At 45.9% G+C, this 24,709-nt stretch overlaps 1 protein-coding gene across 1 annotated transcript in view; it reads left to right on the top strand.

The window, feature by feature from the left end:
- CLDN19 (claudin 19) overlaps positions 1–24,709 on the top strand; it is a 196,576-nt gene that overhangs the window by 58,666 nt on the left and 113,201 nt on the right. The window contains exon 2 of the mRNA XM_078642992.1: positions 14,705–14,869. Coding sequence (XP_078499118.1) covers positions 14,705–14,869 — 165 coding nt within the window. The remainder of the gene's footprint in view (positions 1–14,704; positions 14,870–24,709) is intronic.

Below are 24,709 nucleotides of genomic sequence, written 5' to 3'. Positions count from 1 at the left end.
GTGTCACTACACTACGCAGGGCTGATCCCCCCCTTGCCACATCGGCTCTCCGTTTCACTAACCCAGGAGGGTAGCTCAACCAGTCTTTTTCAGCACTGCAGATTCTTTCCTTGGTCTCAAGTGGTATCGCGATTTTCCAGGAATCGTGTGGTTCGGGAAGACTTCCGCAGACTCGTCAGGTGAGATAACTTGACCTTTCTCCATCTCCAGAAGCTCTCGATGATCAGTCAGCACAGCAGGTTCCACCAAGGCAGGCGACACACGCTTGCAATGCATGCTGTGGACACAGTTCTTTTTGTTCGTCACTCGAACTGCTGTCCTTGTAGCCAGGAGCACCTGCTCCAGACCTCGCCACCTTGCCTCCAAGCTGTTCGATTTGTCGAAGACCTTGACCATCACGTGCTCGCCGGGACGGAGTTCATGAGCCTCACCTGTAGATCTGTCAGGAAGCGCTTCTCGAAAATGTTGATGAATAGAGATCAAACTGTCGGTTAATTGTGCCAAATAATCTTTCAACAGAACACAGGGAACATCATGTATGGGGCGTGGCTTAGGAACTCCCCAAATGTTCATCAGTCTCCCAAATACCACCTCATATGGTGTAAGCCCAGATCGTGAGTTTGGCACCGATCTTATGGATAACAATGCCAACAGTATTGCATCTGGCCACTTTAAAGACGTGGAAGCCAGTATTTTCGCCAACTTCAATTTTAAAGTAGCGTTGTACCTTTCCACCAATCCTGATGATTGCGGGTGAGAGACTGTATGGAACTTCTGTTTGATCCCTAACCATTTCAGGACATGCTCAACAACTTGCCCAATAAAATGAGGTCCGTTGTCACTCCACAAAAGATTACAAACACCATATCTAGGGAAAAACTCCTTTAGAAGCACCTTTACTGTGGTGAGAGCAGTATTATCCTTTGTAGGGTATGCCTCTATCCATTTGCTAAAGGCACATACAACCACTAGGACATATTTCAGATTATTGAAGCGTTCGAGTTGGATGTAATCCATCTGCAAGACTTCAAAAGGTGCGGTTGGTGTAGCAAACCCTCCTGTAGGAGTCCGTGTCCCTTTTCCAGGATTATACTGCCAACAGATCAAACAGGACTGTACTTCTCTTTTAGCTGTGCTGGCAATTTCAGGATGCTCCCAAACTTGTGTAAGCAATTTAGTTATTGCTAGAGCTCCAACATGTGCCGGCCCATGTGCCATTTGAACCATAGGTTGTAAATAGGCTGCAGGCAATTAGCACTTATTCATTTCTTTATACGCCAACAGCCCTCATCATCTAACATTCCTTCTTTAGACCATTGCTCAAGTTCTTCCACAGAGACAGATCTCTGTATATCCAATACTTTCTCTCCAGCATCATGCCAACGCTAAGCTTGTGATTTTACTACGTACATGGATGTAGTGCTTCGCTGCATCGCAGTCTCATGGGCTACGCGGTCTGAAAAGGCATTGCCTTGTCCTATTTTGTCAAAAATGTTCTTGCGTGCGCTACAGTTCATAATAGCAACTTTCTTTGGGTATGTAAGTGCAGTCCAGAGATTATGCACTAATTCTCCGTGCATTATCTGCATCCCGTGGGATGTAAGAAAGCCTCTTTCCTTCCAGAGTAGGCCAAAATCATGAACCACTCCAAAAGCATAGCTGCTATCAGTGTAAATGTTCACACATAAGTAAGTGCTAAGTTCGTTCACACGCTAGTGTCAAAGCTATTAATTCAGCTGCTTGAGCCGACTTCTATGGTATGCGAGCTGTTTCCACTACTGTCTTAAGTGTTGTAATTGCATAAGCAGCTGAATTCGTGCCATCTGGTAACTTCATACAGGACCCATCAACCCACAGTTCCCCATCTACTTCTGGAAGGGACGTATCTTGCAAATCGATGCGACCCTTTGTCTGTTCCTCAGTAAGGAATATACAATCGTGAGGCTCCTTTGACTGAGACTGAGTCGCAGGATATGGCAACAAAGTGGCTGGGTTCAGTGTCGCGCTCCTCTTCAAGGTAATATGAGGTGCTAACAGTGTCAATTCGTATCCCGTCAGGCGAGCACTAGTTAAGTGTTGTGTCTTGGTCTGATTCAAAAGGGCATCTACTAAATGGGGTACTAGCACCAACAGTTTGTGTGACAAAACTATCCCTTCACTCTGACGTATGCACACTGCTGTCGCTGCAACTGAACGGAAGCATCCAGGCAACGCACGAGCAACAGGATCAAGAACTGCAGAAAAATATGCACAGGGACGCTGCTTGTCACCGTGTGTCTGTACTAAAACTGACAATGCGCACCCATCTTTCTCGTGTACATAGAGTGTAAAAGCCTTTGTATAATCCGGTGTGCCTAACACTGGTGCAGAACAAAGAGCTTGTCTTAGCTGACAAAAAGCATTTTGGCATTCATCTGTCCATGGAAGGGGAATCGGAGTGTTTTTAGTCAAAAGTGCTAGCAGGGGGTTAACAATCTGTGAAAACCCAATATCCATTGCCTACAAAACGAAGTCAAACCAATGAATGCACGGACATCTTTCTGTGTGGAAGGTACTGGGGTGTCTAATATTGCTTGAATGCGATTTGGTGTCCGTGCATGGCCCTCCTTAGACAGAAGGTGACCTAAGTAGGTTACCTTCGGTCTACAATATTGCAATTTCTTTCGTGATACTTTATGATGGTGTGTAGCAAGAAAAGAAAGCAAAGACAAAGTACATTTTTCACACTGCTCAGGCGTATCAGCTGATGTCATCGACATATTGTATGAGAACCACTCCTTCAGACAAAGTAAAGGAATCGAGTTGTCGTTTTAAGGCTTGACTATAAATACTCGGACTCTCAGTGTACCCTTGAGGAACTCTACAAAATCTGTATGATCGATTATTCAAAGTGAAACCGAACAAATATTGGCTATCAGGATGAATAAGAATCGAGAAGAAAGCATTCTTCAAATCGATTACAGAAAATGTAGTTGCTGTTGGAGGGACCAAGGTAAGCAATGTCCTTATGTCAGAAACTACAGGGTACTGCGGTACTACAATCTTGTTGACTTCTCTCAAATCGACGATGAATCTATAAATCCTAGTGTCAGTATCTTTTTTCAAAATGGGAAGAATCGGACTATTGCAAACATTGTAAGAAACTTCTTCCACAACCCCCACCTTAATCAAATCATGAACAATGCTTATTAGTGCTTCCTCTCCTTCTCGAGAAATCTTACACTGAGGCAGTCTTGGCAATGAAGCACCCTCCTTCACACTAATATGCACTGGTGGAATAACCATTTGCCCTACATCGGTGTCTGAAGTAGCTCACAAGGTACTAGGGAGTGAAGCTAATGCAATGTCCTCTTTAATAATACAGGATCTCTCAATCACAGGGTAGTTGTCATTCAGAATAACCCGTACTCCTTCCGGAGAACATCGTATCGTAGCCCTGAAATATTTGAGCATATCAAGACCCACAATATTATCTGGTGTGTTTGGAGAAATCAAAAACAGACATGGAGCAGTAAACTTATCAACATGGAATGCAAGTGGTTGTGACAGTGGGCTAAGGGAAGGTGTTCCATCGAAACCTATCGATGTAATAGTTAAGCCAGATAGGGGAGCCCTAGGAACCAAGTGTTTAGACAAGGCGCTACGAGTAGCTCCTCTATCAACCAGAAACTGATCAGTAGAACCCAAAACATGTGCTGTAACATAGGGACCCCTCTGATCTACTGGAACTTCAACTGATTTCTTACCCCATCCTAGGCAATCTTATGCATAATCAGAATCTTGAAAATCAGACGGCACATAGTCCGACATTTGATATTGGTTCTGTCTATCAAAAGTGTTAAACCCATCCTGTCCACGTGCATTAGCATCAAACTTAGCGCGATCATTTGTGCTTCTTCTAGGCTTTGAATATCCTGAACGATTTCTCATTTGTCCCCGACCACGTGGACACTGCTGAGCACGCAGTACTGGACAATCAGAAAGCCAATGTCCTAATTTTTTGCTGTACGCACACTGAAAAACAGACAAATTCGAACGTGTATAGGAAGGAAAAGACTAACCATAGGATCCACGTCCACCTCTATCATTACCCCTAGAAGGCGGGCCATAAGCTTGAGCCAACATAACCTTTGTTTTCAACTCTTTAGACTTTTTATCCTCATTACTTTTGGCTTCTAATTCTTGTCGTTAAAAATACTGAGTCATATTTAGGAGAGAAACCGGAGAGGAAGTAGTCCAGGAGCTTTCACTCGCCTTTAGGCGACTAGCTATTCCTGGCAAAAGGTTTGCAACATATTTATCGACGAACAGATGCCTACCATTGTCATCTGTCAATGACTGGCCACTAAAATCGTGGAATGCTTCTTCAAAGCGTGTGAAGAAGTCAGTAACCGATTCATCTACCTTTTGCTTGCAATACGCTAACATTGTCCAATCTATCTTTTTAGGGGGAATAATCGTCTTTAACTTAACTAATATAGCTGCTGGAAGATTTAAAATTAACTGACACGGTTTCTGTGCAGGTTCTCTATCTTCGTCTAACTCCTCTAAATCTTTCCACAATGCTCCAAATGTCGCATGATCATCAACTTTACGCACAGTTCTCCACATATCAGGCAGTAATATTAGCCCAAAAAACAGATCAATATCAGGCAAAGTCATAGTACAAGAGCTAATGGCACCCTCAACTTCCTCATAAAAGGCTGCTGGATTCATTTGCGGATCAGACAATGCATTTGTAAGGGCCATAACATCTGCTCTATTCCAAGGAGTGTAAACCCAATTATAAATAAAGTACCCTTTCGCATCGGTAGAAGTCTTATCATCATTTGTACCCGCTCCCTTAGGAGGAACACATAAAGGCGCGGCTTCCCGCATGGGTTCCACTTTAATTACAACATTCTTATCTGTTTCAGGAGTAGAAGTTCATGCCATGTTGATTCGGGGTGTTTGTGCAGCTGCATCTGCTGCCTTTTTCTCCTCTCGCAAACAGGCTGCGTCAACATGCAGTTTAACCAAGCGTCTGATCGTGTCAGCCACCTGGGAGAAGGCAAAAAGACCGTTACGCAATTGTTTACAATCAGTTGCTACATCATCGGGCTCCATTTTTACTGAATATTTCCTGTACCGTTCAAAAACCTCTGTGGCAAATATCTCGGTAAAATATATTTGCTCCCTTTCCGGCCAAGCTTTTATATTATCTAGAAGCTCAGAAGCAGTTTTAGTACTAAGAACGGCTTTACGCGCAGCAGATCTAATCTCAGACGCAAGCTCAGCAGATAACATTGAGCGAGTTTCTCGAGCTTTGTCCGGGTCTGTAGGAGAGTCCTCATCCGACTCACAAGGAGCAGAAGGAAGAGTATACGGAGGTGAACAACGATCTAATAAGAGAGAATCATCTTGGGGTTTATTAAGAATAAGATGAAGAGGACTACGAACAGCGTATTGGCCTTGTACCTGTAAATGACGCTCCCTATCTTCCCTCTCTTTAATTTCTTTAATTTCCCTATTTTTCATTTCCAAAGCTTTCGCATGAATGGTCTTACGTTGTTCTTTTTCAATCAAGGCCTGCTCACGCTTCATTCGCTCACGCACTTCTTTCTCCCATATTCGCACACAGTCAAACATATCTTGCCGCCTTTCGCTTAAACATTCGTTGCTCCACATACTGAATCTTTCGCAAATCAAATGGCCCATGCATAGGACAATGCAACTCAGGATCTTTACGAGTGTATTTGTTCCATAACGTGCTGTACATTATGGAAGAAATACCATAATTAATATACATTTCCCTATTAGGCGTCCCCTCGGGGGGGGGCGGTTGTGCTTCGTCGAGTCTCAAATTGGTACCACTACAAAAGCAACATATCCTACGAAGTGTGCTGAAAACAGGCATGTGAAAAATAGTGCAAAATATGCAGTATTATAATCAAAGTAGTGCTTAAAGTACTCTTCGTACGTTGCGCCGTTCAAACAAATTCAAATAGAGAAAAATCTCCTCATTACCTGCCTATATGAATTGCAATACATATATAATTGTCAAACAAATGCTAATATTGGCAAATCGTACAAACAAAGCCGCAGTAAGTGTTACTAAACTACCTTACCAATCAAAGGCATCAAAAACCAACAGCAAGTGCCGCAGAACGGCTCTTACCAATCAAATGGTGTCCAGGTTCCAACTGCCAAGTTCTCAAATCGACCAAATGGTCACTGCACGGCGAATCAACAGAAGAGATCTCAGTCGAGGACCGGTGCCACCTGGATGGTCAGATCAGAGAGAAATGAAAAACTGTTTGCCAAGACTCGGGTCTCCTCAGGCAGCGATCGCGTCCAAAGCGAGATTCCAATCCTTCGTCTCAACCACTCCTTCGGGCATCCGAGTCGCCAATGAGCCCCACATTGGGCGCCAATTTGTGGTGGGGAGCCTCACCAAGGCCTACCAGTGCAAAGGATTCACCCTTCTCTGCACAGGGGCCTCAGACCATTAGGAAGAATTTGGCACAGAAACTGGAATAGAAAATACAGAGTTTATTGAACCTCATGAGGTGAACCTACGTTCACACGACACCCTTTGGTAATGTATGACGTAGCACACCGAATGGAAGGAGCTTGGTTCTTTTATATCCACACAGGGGCTCAAATGAAGGCGTACAAGTACAAATGCTGATTTTAGGTACTTATAAGGTCATACAGAAAATGCACAGTCAACAAGTGGGGGGAGCTAACTAGCTAATTCTGGTGAACACATCCTGACATTTACAAACTACAACAGCTGCAAGGACAGCTGCAAGCTCAACTGAGCATGTGCGAAGCAGGAGAGGCTAAATATATCTCGTCTCTAGGCAGATTTCAGGAGCAGTTAACAGGAAGGTAGGACAGAGCACATGGCGAGCACATGGTAGCACATGGCAAACAAAATGGCTGACAGAAATACAAAATGGATTCCGCAAAACGGACAAGATAGTCTCTAAAAGCAGGATGGGTTCAGGTAATGCTAACCTAGTTGCTGCCAAATTACAACATGTAGGCTGCTGGGCATTCCTCTGGTCCTCTCTCCAGGAGACAAACTGCAATTAGCCCACCAGTACATAGAGCCTGAAATATTGTGAGGTCAATGGCAATATCTCCATCAACCTGGTAACCTTCCCATTTGCTAGAAAGGGCTCCCAAGTTTGATGAAGAAACATACCTGTGTCTTGGAGAACCAACACAAAGCCTGCAGAACTTCATTAAGTTGGACAGGAACATCTCTGGCATTACAAGATCATGCAGCTCATACATGAAGTTGCTCACAGGTGCCCATCAGAAGTTGCAGGGCTGAGTCCTACACTCTAGTCAATTTAGTGACCATGAGGGTTCACCCTGACAAGTGTTGTGATTGTTCCTTGATGTGGGTAGTCACCCATCTCAAACAATAATCCAATTTCTTACAATAGTGTTCATTGGCTCTATAATCTATGATATATGTCAAGTAGACATGGGCAAAGGTCCCTTGTGGATTTAGCAAGACAAAGTACCAGAGGCCTATCATTTGAAAATATGTGTATGGTGACATTGGGAGTCATTCGAAAGCTACACATGATCTGTCATGAGCAAGCTCGAGTGTGCAAATTGAGATACAGCAGCATGTAATACATGTATTTAGGTAACTGTGACTAATCTAGAGAATAGTTACTTTAACTACGATTTCTCCATCACACTTTGTGTCTGACACTTTGCATTCAGACATCAAGGAAATGACAAGGCCCTGTGAATTTTAGACATGACGAAACAACAATCGCAATCCATGGATGAAGGTGTAGAGTTTGCATGTACGCTACTGTCATACTGGTGATAATGAGCCTCCACCTAAGCTTGGAGTTCCAGCCAAGTTGTTTTTAAAGACTTTCCTGTGCAGTGGGGTGAGCCAGGGATAATGAGTATGTCGTTGGAAGGATACCCCCAGCATGCCTAGTGCCTTAAGAATGCCCAGATCTACAGGTCCTGCCAGCACTTCTGGCTCTCCCTGGCTTAACAAGTGCCTCCCATTGCAGTGCAAAGCTTGGTGATGTCTGTCCATATTGCCAGGTGTGCTGTGTTGCACAGCCAGGAGTCAGGGCCCTGACACAGCTGAGGGTGGCTCTGCAGGATTTTCTCATCACCAATCTCCTCTATTTCATGTGGGGAAAAGTTGGGTATCCTCCCATCAGTCATTTTGTGGGCTTCTGAAATGCATTCAACAGCAGCAGGAGGATTGTGAACTTACTCTTTGTGACGGCTGGTGGAAACTCTGCCTCTGCTACATAGTTCTACAATGCATAGGCCTAGGAATTATTGGAAACAGAGAGGGTGTGATTAGGAAACATGCCTGTGGTACCACAAAGGTACCAACACAACACTTTCCAGTGAATCCACAAAATTGGAACAAATGTGTGACGTATGTAGGTGTACTCCTACATGCATTTCGTGTTTTTCTCTGCACACAACATGGGTATTACCTTATCCAAGGGGATATTACAAGTGTGAGAGAGTGATATGTGTCCAAATGAATATTACATTTACAAAAGCAAGTTTGGTCGTATGTGCTGACTGTGCCATAGTCCACCTTTCATCATTGAATCAAACATGTCCAACCACAGGGATGCAGCAACCAAACTAGTCGTCAGGGGAAATGTGAGTCTACAGGTTGGCCCAACACCTTCAGACCTGGACGCGTGGGCTGTGGCCCATGCTGAGAACTTGGGGCCATAGATCAGAGTAGAGTTATAGATTGTAAGCCCTTTAGATGTCAGTGTAGTGCAGCAGGCAACTATCTGCAATGATCTTACCCCTGCTTCAGAGTAATACTAGCGATACAAAAGGGGGTGATGGACGGAGCATCAGAACCAATCAAACACTCACACCCAGTCAAAAGATCTGAGTTTGATCCATCACCGTTCTTTAGCCCACACTGCCACCCCAGTTCAGACATGGCTAAATGCAAATAAGTCTGACCCTGTGCCTCATGGGAACAGTCCAGCCCGAACTGCCAAGCCATGCCTTCCCTGGACCGGAAACAAGCTCCCGAGGACCGGTTTCTGGCATTCCAGCCGTCTTCAGCCCGGCTTGCTTGAATCCAGTGGCAAAGTGAGCAAGGGACTCACGTCTGAGCATACCCTGCCACACTTATGGCGGCCAAAAGCGGTACAAAAGGGGTGGTTATGGACGGAGCATCAGAACCAATCAAACACTCACACCCAGTCAAAAGATCTGGGTTTGATCCATCACCGTTCTTTAGCCCACTCTGCCACCCCAGTTCAGACATGGCTATATGCAAACCAGTCTGACCCTGTGCCTCATGGGAACAGTCCAGCCCGAACTGCCAAGCCATGCCTTCCCTGGACCGGAAACAAGCTTCCGAGGACCGGTTTCTGGCATTCCAGCCGTCTTCAGCCCGGCTTGCTTGAATCCAGTGGCAAAGTGAGCAAGGGACTCATGTCTGAGCATACCCTGCCACACTTATGGCGGCCAAAAGCGGTACAAAAGGGGGTGGTGATGGACGGAGCATCAGAACCAATCAAACACTCACACCCAGTCAAAAGATCTGGGTTTGATCCATCACCTTTCTTTAGCCCACTCTGCCACCCCAGTTCCTGACATGGCTATATGCAAATCAGTCTGACCCTGTGCCTCATGGGAACAGTCCAGCCCGAGCTGCCAAGCCATGCCTTCCCTGGACCGGAAACAAGCTTCCGTGGACCGGTTTCTTGCATTCCAGCCGTCTTCAGCCCGGCTTGCTTGAATCCAGTGGCAAAGTGAGGAAGGGACTCACGTCTGAGCATACCCTGCCACACTTATGGCGTCCAAAAGCGGTACAAAAGGGGGTGGTTATGGACGGAGCATCAGAACCAATCAAACACTCACACACAGTCAAAAGATCTGGGTTTGATCCATCACCGTTCTTTAGCCCACTCTGCCACCCCAGTTCAGACATGGCTATATGCAAATCAGTCTGACCCTGTGCCTCATGGGAACAGTCCAGCCCGAACTGCCAAGCCATGCCTTCCCTGGACCGGAAACAAGCTTCCGAGGACCGGTTTCTGGCATTCCAGCCATCTTCAGCCCGGCTTGCTTGAAACCAGTGGCAAAGTGAGCAAGGGACTCACGTCTGAGCATACCCTGCCACACTTATGGCAGCCAAAAGCGGTACAAAAGGGGGTGGTGATGGACGGAGCATCAGAACCAATCAAACACTCACACCCAGTCAAAAGATCCAATGTGTACCGGAAAAGTCTGGATGTATTAAGTCTTCTAACGGTTTCAATCTGCCTAACTGCCTAATCAGGAATGTAAGCACTGCCAAAATTTAGAAAACCCAATATGTATTTTAATCTTTTCAACATAGCTGGGGGTTTAAGGAGCGCACACTTCTCTAAGAAGTGTGTCACATGGCTTTTGATTTACTAACCAACTCATATCCTAGAAAAAGGACGTTGAGATGGGCAATTTTGATTTTTATTAATTAGTTTTGTAGCCCATGTGGACAAACCCCAGAAATATATAGTCTACTCTTGTCAAGTGTTTTATGAGGTCATCATTCGTCAGATATATGTCATTGACATAGGACAATGCCTGGTCATCAAAATATTGTAGTAGCTCTAATACTATGGCTAGAAACAGCACAGGGATATTCCTATACCCCCGGGGCAATCAAAAGAATTGCCTCTAAGAGCCTAGCATGCTGAATGCAGTCAAATATCCTTTTCCAGGCGCTATATTTTGGCAGAAAAATCCTTTACAGATATTAAGTGTTGTTTTTCATTTCTTCCGCACAAAGTTGTTCATTAGTGCAGCACTGTGTGCATTTTGTACTGCAAATGTGCGAGTAGCTGTTATTAAATGTCTTTAGTCTAATACAAGGTGGTATGAATGATAAGGCTTCATTACAGGAAACAGGATTATGTAATAATGAGGTGCAACTTTCTATTACACCTTGGCATTTAAGTTGTTGGAAGATTTCCCTAACTTGTTTTTTAGCTTCATGCTTGATTTGGTTTTGTCTTTGAGGCTGTGGGGTTGCCCTCAGTGGTATTTCCTAGTAAGGGGAACCGTGATCCCGCCCCACATTGTTGTGGCATAACACAGGAGTTAGTGCTAGAGAATATTCCTTGGAATATTAGTATTTAACTGATTCTGAAACGAGGTCGGAAAAAGCAGGTTAAATTACAGTTTCCCCGTTCTGGCACTCCATTATGAAATCAGGTGGCCAATCGTTTATGGCCAAAAGAATATTATAACCATGGGTTAAGTCCTCCTAAAAGAGAACATTAATGTTTCTGGGTACGTCCCTCTCCAATTGGAGTTTTATTTTGTATAAACGATGTGAGACACTTAGCCTATTATCCTGTGTTTCCACTGTGATATACTCACTCAATGCTACTCCCACCAGATAATCCATCAGGATCTGGCAAACTATTGTGACTTCTGCTGCGCTGTCCAACATTGTCAGTGCCCATTCCCCGCTCAGAAGCAGAGTCCTCAATACCCGGGGCATGCCTGACCTTAAGTTCGGCTAAGGCTTGGAAGGCTTTGGTTTATCTTCCTGTTTAATGTTGAAGTTAGATGAGCATTGTCAGTCCTTTGTCGGTTTCACATGCTCTTCCAATCTGCGCTCTGACCGTCCAACTCTCTCTGAATGTTTTTCAGATTACTTTTAAAAGGAACGAGACAAATGAGTATCAGTATCCTGATACCTGTCAGGCAGTCTAATACTATCACAGTTTCGCAAGTTATAGTTTTTTTCAGTGGCCTCCTGTTGTTGAGCCCCACCCAGAGATTTTATTTTGCCTCTGTTTTTCTTATTGTCCCACTTCTTCTTCGTAGAAGACTCAGGTGCTTGCTTACGCTTGTCCTTTTCTGAGTTACTTTTTAAATGTGGTATATCAGGCCTGGCTCCCAAATTATCTCTACCCAGTGTAGCATAGGTTTCCTTGATAATTTTAAGTAATTCACGCTCTTGTTGTGGAGGGGCCAAATCTTGTATGTGGTAGTGTATAGTCAACGCTGATGCTTTCCCCTTTATGTTACTCAACATAATGGCAGATACTGCCACAAAATTGCAGTTTCATCCCCAAGTCCAGGGCAGTTGCTGCCCCATACTCATTCTGGATCTGTTTTAGCACTTCAGGAATAACAGCCAATAAAGGGATACCATGTGTTCTTGCATATACTGCAGCAAAGACTGTACCCCAAGGTGTGCAGTCTTCTACAGAGGGAGCCATCCCCATTGGCAAGCAGGTGGTCTGTATTCTGTGTTTTTCCTGCGGTCCCATCTGGTGAAACACTGCCTCAGGGTAACTTGTTTTCTGTGCAATCCAGAACGGAATCTCCTCCCATGTTATGAGAACTTTTCCCATGTCTGCATTTAGTGTTTTTGTGCTGATTCCTGGGGTAGCCAATTGTGGTTGTGCAGCTTGAGCAGTTTGTGCAAGGGTAAGTGCTAGTGTTTGCATAACGAGCCATGTAAGACATCTGTATAAAGTTAGTAAATCTTGTATAGTGTCTGCTCCTATGCTGCTGATAAATTATCAGCGTTAGGATGCAGTGTGTATCCGGCTAAGACTGGCCATGTGGTTCCCTAATTGCTAAGGGGACCAAGTCTAACGTTTTCTGTTGTTTGTGGTAGGGTGCCATTAAGCCAATTATTATGTTCTTGGTATGTGAGTGGTATTTCTATTTCTTCATTTGGTGTATAATTTTCTGGTATTTCACCCACTTTGTACATGTGAAATACCTGTGTGGTGTTATCTGCAGCTGGGAATGTTACCCGATAGAACACCTCAGTCCTAAATGCTTTGTGACACTCAACCACGAAGGTGACAACTCCAACCACAAGTACGAGACCATGTTGTAGTAATTTCTGAGTAAACGCATGTCTGCAGTTCTCCGCAATGTTAATCCCTCTATCTTCATACATTATTTTAAATCAATAAATTAATTTACCGACTGGGTAACACAAATGGAGTAGAAAAAACACACATAAGGGAGTTCCTCAAGAATCGAACAAATCCATTGTAGAGTTTGTTCTCTTTGTTTCTCCTCTCCTCCTTTCATGAAATCACATAATTCAATGGTGTCAATACCAATGTACTCTTCTCCAATATTAAAATAACACAGGAGCCGTGGTAGGAAGTCTCAAAACAATTCTCTTAATTATTCTTCAATTAATTAAAGAAATAGCCAGACCAACGCGTTTCGTCCTCCGAGAGGACTTCATTAGGGCTGAAGAAAATATACATTTGTACATTTACAAACATATCTCAAAACACATGATACCAAATAAATCATTAATTCATTACAATGTATAGACAATGTTACAACTAACACACACAGGCTCCCACCCCACCACTTCGACAGACAATACAAATGTAAAAACAATACTATGCATCACTTATTACAAAAACATTGTTTTCCTATAAAATATTTAACACATAATTCCACCATTAAAAAGATATCCATCCACCAATCCCCAATTTTATTGAAAAAATAAGCTTTCATCCGCATGGTGCCTGCCACAGTGTGCAGGGATGTTTACAAACATGCCTTTTAACATTGGGGGGTGTGCTGCGGCCTTTTTCTGGGCAGCAGCACTAGCATCAATGCAAAGAGGCATGTTTCAGACTGCCTCCACGGCGTCGGATAGTAATTTTGGTGGGCGGGACAGCCGACTACCTTTCAGCCGGTCTTGTTCCCTCAACGATGGTGTATTGTAATCAGCCCCTATGTATTTCCAAAATGAAAGGGGAAGCTTAAAAAGGTGCACATGTTTTTTGTGAAGAACAGCTAATGAAAATACAACCTGAACCTTTCAGCTGCATTCACATTTTGAAGACCTATTTCTTTTCTGGCTATAAAAGAAACCCAAGTTTCATACTGTAAAATGCACATATTTCATTGAGTGTTATTCTTATTAAAACTACAACTAATGGTAAATTATTAACAAAGTTGAACTAAAGCTGTACTAAAGGTTGATGTCACTTTAAATCTTATTGTGTATAATGCATGAGTAATATTTAATAGGTTGGGGCTAATTCACAAAGGTAAATTTGGTTGTAAACATACGTTTATGACAGAATGTATCTTTTTACACCTGCTAGGAACATATAAATAGATTTCTGGCATGGTTTTATGAGTGTAGGTTTCTCTGACACTAGTGTGAACAAATCTACACTCAGAAAACCCACTCATGGGGTGGAAGAGGGCATTCTAAGGTGTGGTTTGCCTTGAAAGTTTCAGGGTGCAAAAACGTACTTTTATCATTTTATGGATATTTTCAAATCTCTATCTGACCCAATTCCATTCTGGAAAATCGTCAGTGATTTACTCAAGTACAGGGCTGGTGTAACTCACCTTCGAGGGTGGGGAGGACCTCGAACAAATCAGCCATGTATCTGGTGGTGATGGGAAATCTCCCTCTCCATGAAGAAACACAGTCCAGAAAGGCTTTTTGCTGTTATTCATGAGGGCACTTCCACCTATGAGCAGGGAGATCCTTGGTGCAATTGCAAGTTTGTAGTGTAGTTTAAGAATTAAAACAAAAAAAGTGTTTACAACTTTAGTTGATGCCATGAAGGCATTCTAGAAATGGCACTGCATTGTTAGATGGCTCCTTCTGTACTTAGCAGTGTTAATGCTTCTCATACATGCATTTATCATTTCTTTAATCTACTGTTTTTAATTGCAGCTCATATTCAGACTTCACGGGCGCTCATGGTGGTCGCTGTTCTTCTTGGCTTCGTTGGTATGATCATCAGTATTATGGGCATGAAATGCACAAAAGTTGGCGACAACAGCCCAATCACAAAAAGCAGAATTGCTATTTCTGGTGGTGTCATGTTCCTTCTTGCGGGTAAGTGATTTTGTGATAGATTACGCAACCATGTGTTCTGTGGTCATGAGATCAATATAAACTAATGTATGATGTTTTATGTAATGCCATGATCAGACCCAGGCTTCATGTAGCATGTAACTAAGTAGTGTCCGCACCTTTAAACATCATAAATCACTAAATTTCGGTTTGTCTAAGTTCAATTTTCTACATTGGTATATGGCAATATCTTATTCAGTCCTTAATGGCAATATATCAACAAGAAAGAACATGCTTGCTCCTAGACTTAATTTCTACTAGAGATAGTAACTGTCTATCAGTAAAAAATGTGATTTTCCTCCTAGTTGTCCAGCAGGGATATTCTCTGAATTCAGTAATTCAGCACCTTTGCGGGATCTCAAAATGCATATTCTCTTTTAAATACACATGTTTTCTATTTCATTGAAATCAGTTAAAAAAGAAACTATTCGTGCAAAATTAAGGAGCTTTTCTCTTTGTTTATACAAACATAACCCAATTAGCCTGAACAGTTCTGATTAAGTATTTTTGAATAAAAACACCATCTTAGAAATACAATTTTGAAAGAAAAAGAGAGCAGGGAATGGTCAATAAATTGACTGTAAACAAGATAAAACACGACTCGCTTTCAGAACTCTGAATGGTATCTTACTACATCATGCCCCGGAGGAAGTCTCCCAGGCAGTTGGATTTTAAATCTCAGACTGATTAAGGATACAGCAAGAACCATATTTCTAAACTGTGGTGCTGGTTTTTAGAGTGGCTCTGGGACATTACCATAGTGGGGATATCTCGTGCCATTTGCTCGTCACCCTTTGCTCACCCGACCACAGTAAAACACTTACAAGTGACTGGTGTCCACTGCGTAGCTTTATTATTATATCAAAACACCATTTCATTTGTGGGTAAAACCTCCCACATTGACCATTTTTATTAAATTGACCTTTTATTAAATTCACACATAAATGATGCGCTCCATACAATATGCGCCACAGGTTAACATGTATTTACAATTCAGCATCTCTAGAGGCGTGTTGTACCAGCAGGACACAACACCACCCCCTTTCTAAGCACCAGCTACTAGGGTAGGGCCAGAGAGTCCGGGACCACCAGCAGGACGGCCCCCTCTCCCGCCAGCCCAGAGCCGCCATAACTGCCTTCCCTGCTTCAGGGTCATCCATTTTCCGGCCAAAAAGAGTCCCCCGGCCTTTTCTCTTATCCGGGACCCCGCCACTCACTATTGAACTTAGGGATGGGTGGGTGGGCAACTGTTGCTCCGGCTAGCCTCCCTGTGCTGAAGGCAAGAGACAAAGAGGGCTACTCCCTGGGGCACTGTGATTTTAATACCTTTTGGGGGGAGGGCTCTCAGACGCCCACCTGGCATCTCACATTACTGAGAGACCCTCCCCATGACATTCGCCTGGGGAATCGAAACTCTCCAGTAGTAGCCTGGAGAATCGAAACTCTCCTGCCAGGCACAGAATCCCACTAAAGGCCCCCCTCCCCTAGCCGCGGGGGTGGCCTCTCATAGTGGGGATATCTCGTGCCATTTGCTCATCACCCTTTGCTCACCCGACCACAGTAAAACACTTACAAGTGACTGGTGTCCACTGCGTAGCTTTATTATTATATCAAAACACCATTTCATTTGTGGGTAAAACCTCCCACATTGACCATTTTTATTAAATTGACCTTTTATTAAATTCACACATAAATGATGCGCTCCATACAATATGCGCCACAGGTTAACATGTATTTACAATTCAGCATCTCTAGAGGCGTGTTGTACCAGCAGGACACAACACCACCCCCTTTCTAAGCACCAGCTACTAGGGTAGGGCCAGAGAGTCCGGGACCACCAGCAGGACGGCCCCCTCTCCCGCCAGCCCAGAGCCGCCATAACTGCCTTCCCTGCTTCAGGGTCATCCATTTTCCGGCCAAAAAGAGTCCCCCGGCCTTTTCTCTTATCTGGGGCCCCGCCACAGGGAAAGAAGCTCCTCTGGCGCTCTTGCCCTCCCCCCACACTAATGCTCTGCTACTCTTCCAAGGTGTAAGGCAATGGCCCCCAGAATGGTTTGCACAAACACTTCCAACCCTGCCTTGGACAGGTCCGTCCCCCCTGACCGGTACTCGTCTGAGGTCAATGTCTGCAGCAGGCTATGTCTGACAACATGTATCGGCGACCCCCTCAACAGTTTTTCAACTTCCCTGTTCATTTTTCTCACCGACGTGTTCACTGCGGGTGATGGAACAACACCCCCCCATACTCTCCGAGTGAGCACCTCCGACCAAATAATTGTAGTGCCTGGCAATACCTTCCTGATCCATGCAAGAAGAGAGAATAAGGCCTCCTTGGCTCCCCTCCTGCCCCCAGGGAACATGCTTTCCGCCCCTGAGTGAATAACCAGCACATCTGGAATAGGCAAACCTTTGTTGGGCGCACTCCGCAAATGAGATGAAACATCCTCGGTCCGCTGCCCCTCAATCCCTAACCAATTATGGACAATTCCCATGGCCTTTTGCATCTTGTCCACCCCGGACTCTCTGAACCATTGCCCTGCTCCGAGTATGACCGAATCTCCACACCTGCATACTTGCGTCCTCTGACTTGCCACCACTGCGTGCGAGCCCAAAAAAGAATAGAAAAGAAAGAGATGCATAAATACCAATCTGCTGCAAATACCAACACTACCTACACCAGCTGTGGTCGCACATAGCGCTCAAAACACGATGAACTCCACCTGCCCATCTTCTTAATTGCGCTTGATGAGAGTCCTAATTCCGCTGCTGTAGTGGCCGCCCCAATACGGAACGAATGTGATATGAAATGAGCTATGTCCTCACCCAATAATTCCATAGCCCGCTTACATATTCGTGTGAACTGGAATCTCGTCAAAGGTGTACCATCTGCGTGCACCAACAGCCTATCATCATCACATCCTGGCCTAATCTGCAGGAACCTCCCCATCAACATCACCGGGCAGTAACCCGCCCCCTGAAGTGCTCTTAATTGCACCCATACCCCTTTCTCCAACGGGTCTGTTTTTGACCTCCGCACTCTCACCTGCAGTAATTCTGCGGCCACCACCACATCCCCCACAGCCATTCCCCCTTGTTTGTCCATCTTGGAGCTTGGCACTAGCTCTGATATCCGGAATGCCTCAAAGAATGCTAAAGAATAGGCTAAGCGTAAGAATTGCTCCTCATAATGTGACCAACATACCTGTGGTAACACCCCCAAAATATTCACCAACCTTTTGGAATCTATTGGTCTCCTGGTATCCTTCACCTTTGGAGCCAGCCGCTCCCAACCTCTCATAGCCCTTCTAACTCTAAGGTCCTTAGTGGGATCCGTTACTCCTTTTATCCCCGCAAAGAAGGCTATTGCCGACAATTGTCTGCGCACCAGAGTCAAGGACCTTCCCTCCTCTCTCTGGCTGACTATGAACCTGAGAACCCCCTGCGGTGTAAACTCCCCTGCACCCCCGTTGCTCTGCAAGACTGCTATGTACACCTGCCAAGCCTTTTCATACCTACTCTTAGTCTTGGGTCCAACCGAAGCCGCTATGAGATCGGAAGCAATGGGGCACCAAGCTTCCACAGACTTTCCGGGAATGCCGTCATCTGACCGTCTGCTTGTGGCCATCGCGCTCTGAATTCTGTCAACTTAAAACGAGACAGGGAGTCAGCTACTGTGTTCACCACACCTGGCACATGTTTGGCAGTAAAATGCACATTACGCCTGAGGCACTCCCGCACCAACACTTTCAACAAACGGAGTACCCACGGGCATTTTGCCCTTTGGTTGTTCACCCCCACGACCACTGACATACTGTCTGACCAAAACACAATTTGTTTATTTTCCAGCAATGTACCCCATATCTGAAGCGCCACTATTATGGGAAATAACTCCAGGAATGTGATATTGCAGACCAACCCTCTCCTGAACCGATCCTCCGGCCAATGCTGCATACACCACCTTGTTCCTAGCACTGCCCCAAACCCGACACTGCCCGCTGCATCCGTATAAAGTTCTAATTCTCTATTGTCCTGTGCCGGTTGTTGCCATATCACTGAACCATTGAAGTGCTCCAAGAAATCCCTCCATGTGACCAAATCATCTTTCACTTCAGCTGTCAGCCTAGTGTGGTGGTGTTTTTCCTTCAATCCTGACATTGCCCTGGCTATATTCCTTGAAAAGACCCTGCCCATCGGTATCACCCGCAGTGCAAAATTAAGTTGGCCCACCAACACCTGCAATTGATGCAGTGTAACCTTGCGTGCCCTTAAGCATTGGTCCAGAGACCCCTCAAAAGCCTTAATTTTGTCCTGCGGTAATCTGCACACGCCTTCCACCGTGTCTATCTCGATACCTAAGAAAGTCAATTGTGTCACTGGTCCCTCTGTCTTCCCTGTCGCCAATGGCACCCCCAATGCCTCCACCATCCGCTGAAAACCCACCAATGCCTCGTGACAATCTGACGAGCCTGCCGGCCCCATAAAAAGGAAATCATCCAAGTAATCACGATCTCTTGCGTGCCCACTGCTTCCCTCACTGTCCATTCCAAAAAACGACTGAATGTTTCGAATATTGCACATGCAGTTGAACAACCCATAGGCATACATAAATCCACAAAGAAATTGCCATCAAATGTGAAGCCTAGCAATCTAGTGTCATCTGGATGCACCAGCAAGAGGCGAAAGGCTGACTCAATATCAGCTTTAGCCATCAGTGCCCCCCCCTCCCAATCTCTGCAGTTTCTTAATCGCAGTGTCAAAAGTGGTGTAGCGAACCGTACACAAATCTGGATCCAGCCCCTCGTTGACTGACTTGCCCGATGGACTCGACAAGTTGTGTATGAGACGATATTTCCCCACTTCCTTCTTTTGCACCAGCCCCAATGGTGAACAGACCAGGTCCTGCCTTGGCAATGTCTGGAAAGGACCCGCCACCCTCCCCAACGCTATCTCCTTTTCAATTTTTTCCCAAGTCGCTACTGGGTTCCTTATCACTGACAATTGGTTGCGAGGGGGAGCTGCACTTGGCACTGCGGCAGACGGGATGTGAAAACCAGTTTTAAAACCTTAATACAAAAATTGTGCTTCTGCCCCCCTTTCATATCTGGCGAGCAGGTGTGCTAATACTGGCAGGTGTATGGGAGTGGGCAAGGTCTGATCTTTATTGGGCAGGGCGAGGTTTTGGTTGAGCGGTAGCTGTGGGAGGGCGGTGTTCCTTGGGCTTTCCCCCTTTCTTGAAACACTTAATCTCTGGGTGCCCGAGCATCCCACAGAAGGAGCAAATGTGCTTGAACTTACATGCTGTTCCTCTATTACATTCATTCTTGTTGAATTGCCAACATGCTTGCTTCTTGTCCCCGGCTTCCCTGTCTCCCCGAAAGGAATGTGTCGGTTTGCTAACTGGCACCGCCGAATAAAATTCTCCATGCCATATATTAATCTCCCGCTGGTCCCATGCTACTTCAGGCCTCACTGCTTTCATCTGCCTGAACTTTGTGTCATATTGCAACCAGGACGTCCCCTGAAATTCCGAAGCTGCCCCATGAATCAATGACATGTAGCTTATCAACTGAGCCGCCAATGAAGGGAACCGCTCGACCATAATTGCTGCGTAAATAGCAAACCCAGTCACCCAGTTCTTCAACGACCATTCCACCCAAACCTTTTTTTGTTTCAGTTCCCCATCTTTACCCGACCTGGACTTCCCCGGGACCACACCCGCATTAATCAAATCAAAGACATCCACATATTCCCCTTTAAAGATCTTCTCCCTTGTATCTGCAGGCACATGCCAAGTTATACTTGCTGACGGTGACACTGCCAATGAAGTTGAACCGTATAACACCGGGCTATGTAGTAGAGGAGCGTGCACCGATGCCACCGTCGCCGGGGGGGGCGGTGGTGTCATCGTAACTAGCCCCGCCCCCGCGGCCCCTGAGTTACTCACTGGGCCCTGAGCCGTGGTAGCCACCACCATCGGCGATTGCAATAATCCCCCTGACTGGACCCACACCTGAGCCACCCCACCACCTTGTGTCGCCACCACAGGGGCCTGTATTGTTTCCACCGGAGTCCGCGATGCGGTACCAGACGCGGCTCCCCCCTCCCCATGTACCCCCATATTTGGCTGGCTACCAGCCTCCCCGGTTGGCCCTGTTGTCATCACCGCACTCTGTGTATGCCCCCCCATAAGGGACAACCCGCCTTCTTCTGAGCCTGTTTGCGCGCCCACATAAGTCACCCGCATATTGTCCGTGACCACCAGGGGCTGGCCCACTGCCATTGCCTCACCTGGAAGGGTCGCTCGCGATTCCGAGACCCGCTTGGTCTTCCCCTGATGCGTGTCTTTAAAGCGAATAGGCGTCCGCCGTACGCGTTTTGGCAAGGGAGGCTCCTGCTGCCCGCTTGTTCCTGCATCCTGGGATAGAGTCTTCAGGGCCCAATCGATACCTCCTTTCTTTGCGACCTCGCACAATGCCGCCAACGAGCGGAATTCCTCTGTTGTTGCTGGGGCCTCCTTGCCCCCCGTGTCCTTTTGGGCGGCATCCCGTCTACTAAGAAAAAGAAGGCAAAATTATTAACTGGTCAATACTTCCATGCCCCTTCAACAGGCCTTGCACCGGCGTGCCTCTTTTCCCCGTGCCTGCCACGCCCCTTTTACCCGGGCACCAGAGTTACTTACCGCCCTAGTGCCCCCCCCATCCACAGGTAAGTACCCCAGGGGTATTGCGCTCCCCCCAGACAATGACATCACCTGCCATGCCCATCAATCCCCTATTTGCATGCCAGCATATCCACCATTGTCGCGCTCCTTCCTTAGCTTATGCCCCCATTAGGCCCCCAACTATTATTAAACCAATTTGTAGCCCAAATGCGCCTTTTTATTAATTAAATTCCATGTTGACCCACTAGCGGCATTATGCTGTAATTGTTATCATGCTGACCCACTAGCGGCATTATGCTGTAATTGTTAATATTGTCACTTTTGGCTCATGGAACTCAACGTTTTCTTTTCCAATATTTTGTCCTCTTGTGATTTTCCCCTCATGAATCATTACTGTGCCTATTGTGAAGCGCTCTGACACCTGTGAGTAAAGTCTGCGCTATATAAAAAAGGAAGACAGCGCCCCCTCTGTGCCCGGACCGCGCTCCCCAGCTGCGCCTATTATGAAGCGCTCTGACACCTTTGGGAATTCGGCGCCATATGAAATCGAGGGCAGGGCCACTCCGTGCTACCGGCCGCGCATCCCCAGCAGTGCCAATTGTGAAGCACTCGGACACATGAAGGGCTCTGATACCATTCAGGTAAATTCTGGCCATGTCGCTTTAAGACAGCGCCACCGCTTTGCAACCGGGACACGATTCTCGGGAATCCGAGACAAACTACCTCCCCCACGCCCACAGATGCGGGCACACACGCTCTAACGCATTTGGGTAGCGCTCTGACACCTTCGGGTAAATTCAGCGCTATAAACTTGGAGACAGCGCCACCTACATGTAACCGGGCCGCGCTTCCCCATAATATCATAAAATAACCTTCACCACAATTAAACACATTTTTGGGGACAGTATTGACCGGCCTCGAACCCTGCTCTCTTCAGCCCGAAGACCGAAGCCTCTCTCTGCATGCCACGCGGTCTGCCATCAATCTCTCCTCTCCCCACAACGAGCTGCGCCCCCCGTGTCCGCACTGTCGCTGCCCCCCTGCCATGCCCATATAGCTCCATATTTACTAAAACAATATTGATAAAACCAGCATACACTTTAAATGAAACAACAATTTTTTGATAATACCAGCATCCCCTTGAAATGATGCCTACGCCGAGGCTCGAACCCGAGTCTCCCGGCCTAAAAAACAGCCGCTTTGTTCGCTACGCTAAGGCCTCTCACCTTCTGACTGCACCCGCGCCGCCGGGCCTGTCCCTTCACCGCTTGGCAACTGTTGCTCCGGCTAGCCTCCCTGTGCTGAAGGTAAGAGACAAAGAGGGCTACTCCCTGGGGCACTGTGATTTTAATACCTTTTGGGGGGAGGGCTCTCAGACACCCACCTGGCATCTCACATTACTGAGAGACCCTCCCCATGACATTCGCCTGGAGAATCGAAACTCTCCAGTAGTAGCCTGGAGAATCGAAACTCTCCTGCCAGGCACAGAATCCCACTAAAGGCCCCCCTCCCCTAGCCGCGGGGGAGGCCTCTCAGGAAGTCAATCCTAGAGTGAGAGTTTGTTTAGTATTGCTTAGCAAGGGTATATACTGATCTCTAGATTGTAGCCTAGCAAATGTGTGTAACAGAGAACCTTCCTCATTAGGGCGGCAGTGGCTGCTTTCCAAGTAGTAGAGTGAGCCTGCCCTGGGTTTATGCAGTAAGGGCCTATTGCCTTTCTCGAATCGGATGAGGATTAAACAGATTATTCATCTAACTGGACTTTGCTCTTTCTTCCTGGTTCTGGCTCTTGGGTCTGACCGCGTGCACAACCACTAGATTCAGAATATCTTCCAATTGAAGGTGTATAAGCATTTTATACTTCTTCAGGATGAACATGCAGTCTTCTGCAAAGCTTTGGAACTTCTATTGAAAGCACTCAGGGTCTAAGTGGTTAAGCTCAGTGATCGTACACTGACAGAGAAGAATTTTGAAGTGTACTTGGCATCTTAGAGAGGAGGCCTGGTCTGCGGGTATATCTCCTGTGTAACTGGATAGATATCTGCAGGTGATCCAAGTACCACCTTTGGCATATCCAGTCAGGAGCAATGAAATTATCTTGACCACGTACTGCCTGAATGTGGAGATCCCCATAGGTAGAAGTGGGATTGAATAAAGGTTTAAAGAACTGTTGTGGACTAATCTATCAAAAGGACATTTCCCTTCGAATAATCATCTTGGAACCTTGAGCCATACTCTGGGCATTTAAAATTTGCTTCTATGGTGAACAAGTTCCTAATTGGACTTACAAACAGAGGGAAATGGAGGTTAGCATATTAGAAGAAGGGGGGAGTGAATTATCTTTTTCAAACCTCAGGGAAATTCTGTTAATGTCTGCTGCTTTCTAGTTTGCCAGTAATGGATTAACAAAAAATGGAAAGCAAGTGGACTACCCTCCAGGCCAAGTATTCCTCTTTCCGTTTAGCGAGGAATTTATGTTACGAGGAATACTGGTACAGTTTGTTCTGGTGGACGTTAATGCACAGCAGCGGCTCCTCCGCTATGGCGGTGGAACATTGCCCCCTGCGGCAGACTAAAAATCCAAATGATTATTATTTTTTTTTGTCCATTTGAGTCTTGTGGTAGGGGGGTACAGCACTGCAGCAGGGCGTGGGGGAGTGTTGGTCAATGCTGTCAGTGCACATGATGGTTTGGCTGTCTGTCTTAGGACTGCCAAACTGTCATGCACACTGACTTCTCTCCAACCCAGCTGCCTTGCTGGGTGGAGAGACCAACAGGCACAGGCTCCCAGTTTCCGATGGTTCGCAAAACCATTGTGCTCTGCCCAATCCCAAAATTGCTCTCATGGTGAGAGCAGCATCTGGATTGGCAGCAGGGGAGTCTGGGAGCTTGTGCCCAGAGTAGCAGGAGAGTGGTGAGGAGAAGAGCACCGAGTGTCGGGGAATTGTTTTTTTAAATCTTTGTTTGCTACTGCCTCCTTGCTTCTGTTAATGTACAGGTACCCTTGCAACGTGTTCTTTTTGCAACACATCATCATAGAGAATAGACAGTTGATATGTTTGCTTGATCCTATCATCTTAATGTCCCATTTCCAGACACCGTTGCTCTTCTAGACAATGCTGTTAAAGTATCATAAGCGGTCTGGAATTCACAACTGGGAA

Source organism: Lissotriton helveticus, chromosome 5_1 (genome assembly GCF_964261635.1).
Source record: "Lissotriton helveticus chromosome 5_1, aLisHel1.1, whole genome shotgun sequence".
Lineage (NCBI taxonomy): Eukaryota > Metazoa > Chordata > Amphibia > Caudata > Salamandridae > Lissotriton > Lissotriton helveticus.
This window is presented reverse-complemented; position numbering and strand designations above follow the sequence as displayed.